At 61.2% G+C, this 9379-nt stretch overlaps 1 protein-coding gene across 1 annotated transcript; it reads left to right on the forward strand.

Annotated features, from left to right (window-relative positions):
- The first annotated feature begins 576 nt into the window (after positions 1 to 576).
- OSM (oncostatin M) lies at positions 577 to 4610 on the forward strand. Its single transcript, XM_036908808.2, has 3 exons — positions 577 to 725; positions 2312 to 2445; positions 3062 to 4610. The coding sequence occupies exons 1-3, from the start codon at positions 692 to 694 to the stop codon at positions 3608 to 3610; spliced, it is 717 nt and encodes a 238-aa protein (XP_036764703.2). The 5' UTR covers positions 577 to 691; the 3' UTR covers positions 3611 to 4610.
- The last annotated feature ends 4769 nt before the right edge of the window (positions 4611 to 9379 follow it).

Raw genomic sequence — 9379 nt, forward strand, 5'->3', positions numbered from 1 at the left:
CGGCGAGCAATGGTCCTGGGGTGGGGAAGGCTGGTTGTGTGAGGGGTGCATAGTGGGGGAAGGAGACAGCCAGGAACCCTGCTGGGGGATGCGGGTACTGGGGCCAAAACCACAATCTCGGGGCTGCCAGCCTGGGTCTGGCTCTGTGCCCAGAGCCCGGTGGTTTCCGCTCACAGATGTCCCAACAGCCCCGGCAGGCGGGCAGGAAGGGCACTCAAGCAGGAAGATGTCTTGCTCTCTTCAGCCCCAAACCACAGTGGCCTGTGGGGCCAAAGGCTCCAGGGCTGCAAGTGGCCTGTGGGCCCTCCGGGGGCCCGACTGGCGGGCTCCCCACTCTACCCTGGGCGCAGCTCCCTGCAGGTGGCAGAGACCCCCTCGCTCCGCACTTGCCCCAGGAAGGCTGAGGCTGTGGTTTGCATCATCCTTGGGCGTGGGGCTGACCTCGAAGAACGAATTCGAAGAAAACAGGAGGAGGAGCAGGCATGCCACCGCACTCAGCGCCCATTGGCCACCCGTGGAAACTTTGGTTTTTGGGGTCATGTTCCCAGAAGACCTGCCCTCCCCCTTCCCACCCACCTCACGAGGTGTTGGCCAATCACCCCGGCGGGCATAAAGTGGCTGCCAGCCCGCAGGGCTCCCAGGCAGGAGGTGTCACCCCCAGTGGGCACGGGCCGGAGCTCGGGCTCTCAACATGCGGGCGCAGTTTACTCGGAGGGCGCTGCTCAGTAAGTACTTCCTTCCTCCACAGAAGCACCTGCTCGCTATACGCACAGGTGCTAGCGTGGGGCGGGGGCACCTCTGTCCTCCAGGAGCTTGGAGTGGGCACCACGCAGAAGGATGCTGAGAAGGGGAGAGAGCCGGGACGTCAGGCAGAGAGGGGCCCCTAAGCACACAGCGTCTTCCCAGGGTGGAGAAGGGGTAACCCCAAAAGGCTTCCAGGGGGAGGTAGTATAGAGACAACTTTGGGTGCAAGGCAGTGAGGGAAGGGCATACATTGGAGAGGCTGGGGAAGTAGGAGGGAGGTGGGAGATGTGCTAAGCAGAGGAGGAAGTTACAGAAGCTGAGCAGGAAAATGGTGTGATGTTTGGGATGGGTATACCCAGCCGGGCCTGGGGGCGCTGGAGCCCACACAATCACACAGCACACACAGCCACACCCGTGGGGAGACATGCACACAGAGCCGCATGACTTCATCCAGAGACCTCAGTCTCACCACCCTGGAAACCCCACATGCAGCCTGGGGACCCCTCAGCAGATGAGGCACAATGCCTGTGTGAAGCCAGCTGCTCCTCACATCACACAGACCTGATGCATGTCTACGTGGACACCCTACTCCACTGCATGCCGTGCTCACATGGGTGCCTCTGCGTGGCCCAGCAGCAGATACCTGGGAAGTGGCTGGGAGCCCTGTAGTCGTTGTGCCTGGGTGGCCAGCCCTTCAACCCTCCCCAGCCGTGTCCTCCCCAAGGGGCCGACTGCTCTTAGGAAGGGAATATGGTGTCACTGCCTTCCGGGCCATTGTACCACAGGCCCCTTCCGACCACATGGCCTGGTGGGTGTGCGGGGCGGGGCAGGCGGGCCTCAGTGTGCCCGCCCCCCTGAGCCTTCCGGCTCACAGCATCCCTGGTGGGCTTGGCAGAACTGGCCACTTACAGAGAGAAGAGGGAAGCATGAGAGGTGCAGGGACAGTGTTGGCCTTATGTGACCTGGGCAAGCCCTTCTCTTTTGGGCCTTGGTTTCCTGTCAGCAAAACGGGGACATGGACTAGATGATCTGGCACATCCTTTCCAGACAACCTTTGGTGGGAAGGGCAGCCTCTCCTGATTCTGCAGATGTAGCTCAGGGTGCTGGGCTGTTCCCAGGCTGCCCACTCTGAAGCCCTCTCAAGCCCACCTTGCATGGAGGGCCGGGGTCTGCTACGGGAGTCCTGGGCTCTTAGCCCAGGGGTCATGTGGAGAGCAGCCCCAGCTGGGCTGCCCAGCATCAGCTCCTGAGCTTGGTGGGATTGGCAGGCACGGGAGCTCCAGCTGCGCCCCACAACCTCCTCTCAAAGGCCTGCTTGGTGAAGTGCAGCAATCGGCGGCTGGGCAGTGACTCCCTGGGGAGGTGGCGGTGGCCCCAGCAGGAGCTCTGGTGCACCTTGCAGGGTGGCCAGGGCAGTGCACACATAGAGCCCAGCCCAGCCCTCGACAGCACAAAGCCCGGGATGCTGGGCTGCCCCTCTGGGGTCCTCTTGAGCGCCCTCCCCTCTGAAAGCCACGAACCTGTGGCTTCTTCCGCAGGTCAGGTGACACCCTCTTCTCTGCCCCAGGTCAGGTCCTTGGGCTTCTGTTCCTGAGCACGGTGGCCATGGGCAGCTGCTCGGACAAGTACCAAGAGCTCCTCGGGCAGCTCCGGAATCAGGCGGACTTCATGCAGCACACCAGCACGCTCCTGGACCCCTATGTGAGTGCCCGCCCCTGGTGGCATCCGAGAGTCAGAGAGCCGCAGGGTCAGGGCAGCAGTGATTCCCAGAGAGGACCTGGTCCAAGCCTATTCGCCCAGCCCCCACCTGACATAGGGCAGTTGGGAAGCCGAATCCCATGTTATTCCAGGGACAATTCCACTCACATCATCCCAGGCCGCACCCTGAGGCACAAAGGAGACAGTTTGGCTGCCGCAGCTCAGCAGGCCTGGAGGGTCTTTGCCTTACTCACCCGTTGTCTAGCGTGATTATTGCACACCTACCACATGCCTTGTTCTAGGCCCTGGAGAGGTAGCAGTGAACAGAACAGAGTCCCACCCTCCTGGAGCTCACGGGTACGTCCGCACTGACACTCCCCACGCCATGGTGACTGCCTGTGTGCTCACCTCCCCAGGCCCCCAGCATCCTCCCCACTCTGCCTGCAGTGACCGGGGAGTCCCCTTCCCTTTGGGGCCTCAGTTTCTGGATCTATTCAATGGGAGGATTAGGTGGGGGTTGTACGAGGGCAAGCATTTCAAGGCCGACCTGAGCAGACTCGTCTCTGTGCGTGCCTGGTGGCGGCTGCAGCACTCACGCCCGATTCTCCTTTCCCCCCAGATCCGCATGCAAGGCCTGGATGTGAGCGGGCTGAAAGAGCACTGCAAGGGGCGCCCTGGGGCCTTCCCCAGCGAGGATGCCCTGCGGAGGCTCAGCAGGCAGGGCTTCCTGAGGACCCTCAACGTCATCCTGCGCCACGTCCTGCACAGACTGACCACGTTACAGCAGGAGCTCCCCAAAGCCCAGGACTTGGAGATGCTGGATAGGGTGAAGCTGAACATCCGCGGCTTCAGAAACAACCTCCACTGCATGGCCCAGCTGCTCCCCAGCTCCTCCGATATGGCTGAGCCCACGCAGGCAGGCCCGGGGGCCTCACCATCACCCACCCCGGCCACAGATGCCTTCCAGCGCAAGCTGGAAGGCTGCAGGTTCCTGCATGGCTACCACGGCTTCATGCACTCCGTGCAACAGGTCTTGCAAGGGTGGGAGGAGAGCCCGAACAGGAGCCGGAGACACAGCCCCCGGCGGGCTCTGTGGAAGAGGGTCCGCAGGATGCGACCTTCCAGGAGGGACAAGAGACTCATGCCCAGGGGGCAGTTGCCTCGGTAGCCTCAGGGGTGCCCCTGGCAGATGAAGGATCAGCAGGTACTCTGCAGGATGGCATCTCCCCAGGGCCACCCACTCCTAAAGAAGTGCACTTTATGGGGTGGGAGCCAGGCAGGCCCCTCTACCTCCTCTGTGCTGGGGGAATACGGTCACGCTGTTGACCCGCCCGCTCTGAGCTCCCCAGTCCTCGCGGGGTGGCCAGGTCAGGCCACGTGGGGCCACTTTCCGTTGATTCAGGGGCCTGATGACACGGGCTGACTCATGGCCAGACTGACCATCCCCCCCATGTCCGCTCCCCAGAGGCCTGCCGGCCCTTCCCTCTCATGACCCGCAGGGCCATTGCCCCCAGACTTCCTCCTTTCCGTGGTGGCACAGTTCTGAGGGCGAGGTCAGGACCTGAGCGGGCCTCTAGGCCTCATAGCCAGACTCAGGCCAGGCACCTGGACACCTGGGTGATCTCACTTTAGGCAGCTGTGACAGGGGCAGAGCGTCCTACAGGGGGCACTGATCTGGGGGCACCCAAAGAACAGAGCTCAGGTCCCAGCTTGGCTCCTAACTCCCTGTGTGGCCTCTGGCAGGCCACTATACTTCTCTGGACCCCAATTTTCTCTGTGAATCAAGGGGCTTGGGGACTGTGAAAAGCCCTCTCTGCCTGTCAGTTACTGGAACTCTGTGACATAGGATGGCTATTAAATTCTCCCCATAAATTGGGATGCCAGGTGTAAATGCACGCAGGTTCCCTAGACTTCCTAGCGCCTGAAGGGGCCAGCCTGGGCTCCGGGCTGCTGGCTGCTCCCCCTGGTGGTGCGTCGTGGAATCGTCTCACACTGAAACCGTGGCCCTCCTGGCGGGGGCCCCAAAGGCTGCTGGGCCAGTTCCTTGTAGTGACAGGACTAATTTATTGACTTTTATCAGTTTTTATCTGTTTCTTATTTATAAGGCTTATTTATGATGTGTATTTAATGTTAATATTATGCCAACATGTATTTAAAGACTGTCTGGTTTCTAAATCCCCCGTGTCTCTGTTGTCTTCTGGGAGAGGATTTGAGGGGGCCTAGCCTTTGGTGGTGGTGGTGTGGGGGGGTCCTAGGTGGCAAGGCCACAGGCGCCCACCACCAGAGGACTGGGCTGGAGGTCCTTGCCCTGCCCAGGAAGGGCTGTCACAAGCCCCAGCCAGCCTTGGGGTCTGATCTGGGGGTGTCTCAGATACAGACAAGGCATGTCTTGTGTCTGAACAGGTCTCCCCTTGAGACTCTGAGGACTGGGGTGTCAGGGCTTGGGAGCAAGAGCAGAGGAGGAAGGGAAGGCTGGAGTGTGGAACCCCCTGAGGCTGTGTGGCTGGGGGTAGGTGCGCTGACGTGTGCTGTGTGAAATGGACAAGATAGTAAGAGATCCTGCCTCAAACGTGGCCTGGGGACCTGGCATGTGCTTGAAACCATTTCCTGAAGACCCCTGGGGGGTAGAGGTTCCATCTGGCCCCCAGAAAACTGGGCTCCCTCCCGGTGCTGAGAAGAGGCACCTCAGGAAGGGCACTGACAGGCTGATGATGTGCTGAGCCGCACAAAGGCACGGCTAACAAAGGAAGATGAATTTGACCTGGACCAGTTCTGGGCCCCCCCCACTTCCTGGGACTGGGGGCCCATATGGGAATAAGACTTCACCTCAGGAGTGGAGAGCTCTGCGTGGGTCTCTCTGCAACAGCTGTGATTACTTTGCAGACCGGAAGACTGAGGCTCAGAGAGTTTGTGTGAGCTGCCCACAGTCTCAGCAGACTCACTGGGGGCAGGCGCATCTTGAATTCAGATCTGTTAGAGGCCAGGGCGCAAGCATCTTCAGCCTCCATAACTCTGCAGACAATTTCACGAATCTTCGAGGGCACTAAGCTCCCAGGCAAGGAGGCAGACAGACAGTACACAAGCTAAAGAACCAGCAGGAGCATCTGAGATGGCAGTGTGAGCTCAGCAAAAATAAAGCAGGGTGATGTAATAGAGAGTGAGAGAGTCAGGCGGCGCGGGTGGTCAGGGTGGAGTCTGGAAGAGGTGACACCCACTTTGCAGCCTGAATGACGCAAAGGAGGAGGGGAGGAGCCTATGGTGGGAACAGTTAGGACAAAGGCTCTGAGTATTCAAGGATCAGAGTATAGTGAGTGATGGCGCCGCTGATTTACCGAAAAGAGGGGACATGTCTTGCTCAAAGTCACACACTGCGTTGGGACTGGGGTTGGAACTTCAGGTGCTTGACTCCCAAACCAGTGCTCACGGGCAGTGCCCACTGTATTCCAGGCACTTTACTAAGTACCTAGTAAGGGCTTTCTGCTGCTGCCTACTAGGATAGGCTCTCCCTTGGTTTGGGGTTCCTGTCACACAGTCCATCTTTTGGCTTTTGGTACGGTCAGGGCTTCCTCCTACCGTAAGGCTTCCACCTATGCTGTTCCCTCTGCTTGGAATGCTGTTCCTTGTGCTCTTGGTCAGTGTGTCTTCAGCTATTTTTCCCCACTGCCTATGGCCTAGGTTCAGCAACTTGGTTATTTGTTCTCACAACTGTACCACTGGGGAGCCCTTACCCAATGTGGCTTTTGTATTACCTTCTGCCTCCCCACTAGCCTGGAGCTGGCAAGGATGGAGGCTGCATCTGCTTCCCTCTGCTCCATCCTGGCACCTAGCACATTGCTTGCACCCTGTAGGAGCTCAATGAGGAGCAGGGCAGACAGGTCCCTGAAGAAAGTCAAAGCTCTGAGCAGCATGCCAGGGGGCCTGGCCTAGGTGGGTGCTGCCAACAGCAGGAGCCAGCCTCGCTCTTTTCTTCTCTGCCCCAGCATGGGGGTGGGAGGCTTTCCTTGGGCTGGGCTGCTGGGAAGCTGAGGGTGGGAGGTGGCAGCCACCAAAAGCCAGGCACACCTGGATTCCCAGAGCGGAAGGTAGCTGGTGCTGCGGCGGGCACGCGGTTGCCCACAGAGTGGGCAGAGGTTGCTTTGCAGGAGAAGAACTGAGACGCCCAGGGTGGCTGCCCCCAACCCCTGCCTGGGCCCCTTGCCAGCCCCCTCCTCTGTGCCCAGGGGAGGTGTCTGAGATGACTTTGAGCTGGAGCAGCGCCCACCCTGTGGGAAGCAGGTCAGAAAGCTCCAGAGCCTGGAGAGGGAGTCTCGGAGGTCCCACCTGTGAGGACTTGTCACCTCCACGCTGTCCCCTGATGAGACAATAGCTGCAGGTGCCCCCAAACCGCTATCTCCAGCCTGGTCCTCTCCCAAGCCAGACCCACAGACCCAGCTGCCGGGAGCCCCGTGGGTCCCTGCGTTCTGCGTCCTCTCTGTCCTTGCAGAAGTCCCAGAGCTCCAGGCCGCCCCTCTCCTCTCTGAGCCTCTCTTCTCCCACTGATCCCAGTGTCCTGTAGTTTCTCCCACGCCCCCTTTCTGGCACACACCTCCTTCTTTTCCCTCGGCCACCTGGCTCCTGGTTCCCTGGATGTGGTCTAAAATCTCACCAGCACCATGTCTTCTCCTGCACAAACCTTCAACGGCCCCCGCCTGTCTTCCTGCCAGTGGCATCAGTTCCAGACTCTCATAGCACACCAGGCCCCTGCTCTGGGGCCCGGCCAGCCTGGCCAGCTCATCCGGGCATCCCGGCAGCCTGACCTCCCCATGCCTGCGTTCCCCACTCCCCACACCTCCCACCCTCGGGGAGACTCAGATGCGGCCTCCTCCTTGATTCCCCCTCCCACAGGGGCTGTGGGGCTTGCCTGGGGGCTGCAGGCAGCCTGCGGGGGGCCTGCCTCTGACAGCCAGTGTCCCTCCACGGTGCCAGCCGCTGGGAGGCCTGGCCCTCCGTGAGTACCTGCTGCGTCGGGCAGCCGGGCCGGGCCTCTGAGTGAGCTGAGCCCCTGCAGCACCTCTCCCTGGAGGGGTGATATCCCGTGAGCCTCCGTTCCCCTGTCTCCGCCCGCCCAGTGGCTGGTGTGAAGGTACAAAGTGGCCACAAGCTCGGGAATATAACGGGGTCCGGGCCCTGCTGCACGCGTTAGCACAACGCCAGGTTTTCTTCTTCCTTTTCCAGTTTTTCAGGGGCTAGTCGCAGCCCCAGGTAATGCCGCGTGAAACGCACGTGGTGGGAAGATCTCTAGGTCAGGGGGCCTGGGAAAAGGCAGGGAGGGGGCCGGCGCTGAACGTCCGTTTACGAGACAAAGTCACGGCTGCCCATGTCAAAGCCGGGTCTTCCACCTCCGTGGCTCCAGCCTCTTGACCGCCCACCAGTTTGAACATGATTTGTTTTCTGGACGAGCGAGTGCATGAGTTAAGCAACATGAGTTCAAAGCCCAGCCAGCCTGCCGTGTGACCTCCCGGGCTGAGCCTCGCCTTCCCTCTCCGTAACAGGGGGCTAGCCTGGCCTGCCTCCCGGGCCGCCGCAGATATCCCGGGAGACACACAAACACAGGGCTTCGTCGGCACTGTCGTGAGCTGTCACCGATCAGGTCCTTGAGCTATGGCCTCTTGATTCTCTCTCTTTTTCCCTTTACCTTATTAGGTTTTTTTTCTGCAGCTATTCTCTTTGTCTCTGTCACCCCGCCCTCCCTCCACGCCAGGCCTGGGACCCCTTTCGCACGCTGAGGGGAGGGTCACAGTCCACACTGAGAGCGGGGAGATCGGCAGTGCGGCCAGCCCAGCTCCCTGCTTCCTGGGCCGTCCTGAGGGCTGGGCTCCACTCGCTTGCTCCGAGGGGCGAAGGTCTCCGAGGGAGGTGGGTCGGGCAGGAGGGGCCCTGGAGCCCGTGCCGGAGGGCAGACCAGACAGGCCAGGTGACTCCCGGGCTCCGAGGTGGGTGCCAGGGCAGGGAGTGGTGGCTTGGGAGTGCGCTGTGTCCAGGGTGGCGGCTGCAGCCTGTGACTCTGCTGGGGACAAGGACAAGGAGGCAGGCATGGCCCTTGTGCACACGGCCTGTGGCAGGTCTGAGTCAAAACACCTAAGGCCGACCCTGGCTGGTCATGCGGAGGGCTGCTCAGTCATCGCCTTATGCTGGCCTGGGTCACCCAGGCAGGCTGGGCGCGGCCCAGGCAGCTGTGACTCAGGTCCCAGAGGCCTCGGCACGCAGCCCTGGACAGGGGCACGGGGCACAGGGTCACCCCTTGCCCTCCTCCAGCCTCACCTTTCCCCTCAGCCACGCCGAAGACCCTGCCCTACGTGTGTCGGCGCAGTGTGGCCAGGCTCCTGGGGTTCTCGGCCTCTGTTGCCCCCAAGCCTTCAGTGGGGGGTGTGGTGTGTGGGGTGGAAGTGGGGGGAGCCTCAGGGCCACCCGGCACTTGACGGGAAGTCAAGTGGGGGGGCAGGGTGAGGAGCCGTCTCCAGAGAGGTTTCAGCAGGAGAGGGAAGTAGCAGGGGCCTGGCCCCAAAGCCAGCCGCGTCCCGCCGAAGGCCCAGCACACACCCAGGGAGACTGCGGAGAATCCTTCACGGGCTGCAGACCACGGTAGGCTTCCCTGGGGCGCAGGGCCAGGGGCAAGTGCCAGCCCCGAATGGACCTTCAGCACGGGCAAACCGCATCCCCTTCCTTGTGTGTCCGGGGACACACCATCCTGGTGGCCTCCGACTCCCAGCCACATGGGGACTGCGCCCTGCACGTTTCTCTGAGGATGTTGAGGTAGAGAGAACACACCCAATGGGAGGGCCATGCAGACACACAAGGGGTTAAAGAGTATGGAAGGTTAAAGGGCAGAGGAGGGCCCACTGGGCAGGAGGCTGGAAGCCTGGTTTTGCGTGATGCTGGAGGAGTCACCCCTCTGGAA

Source organism: Manis pentadactyla, chromosome 14 (genome assembly GCF_030020395.1).
Source record: "Manis pentadactyla isolate mManPen7 chromosome 14, mManPen7.hap1, whole genome shotgun sequence".
Lineage (NCBI taxonomy): Eukaryota > Metazoa > Chordata > Mammalia > Pholidota > Manidae > Manis > Manis pentadactyla.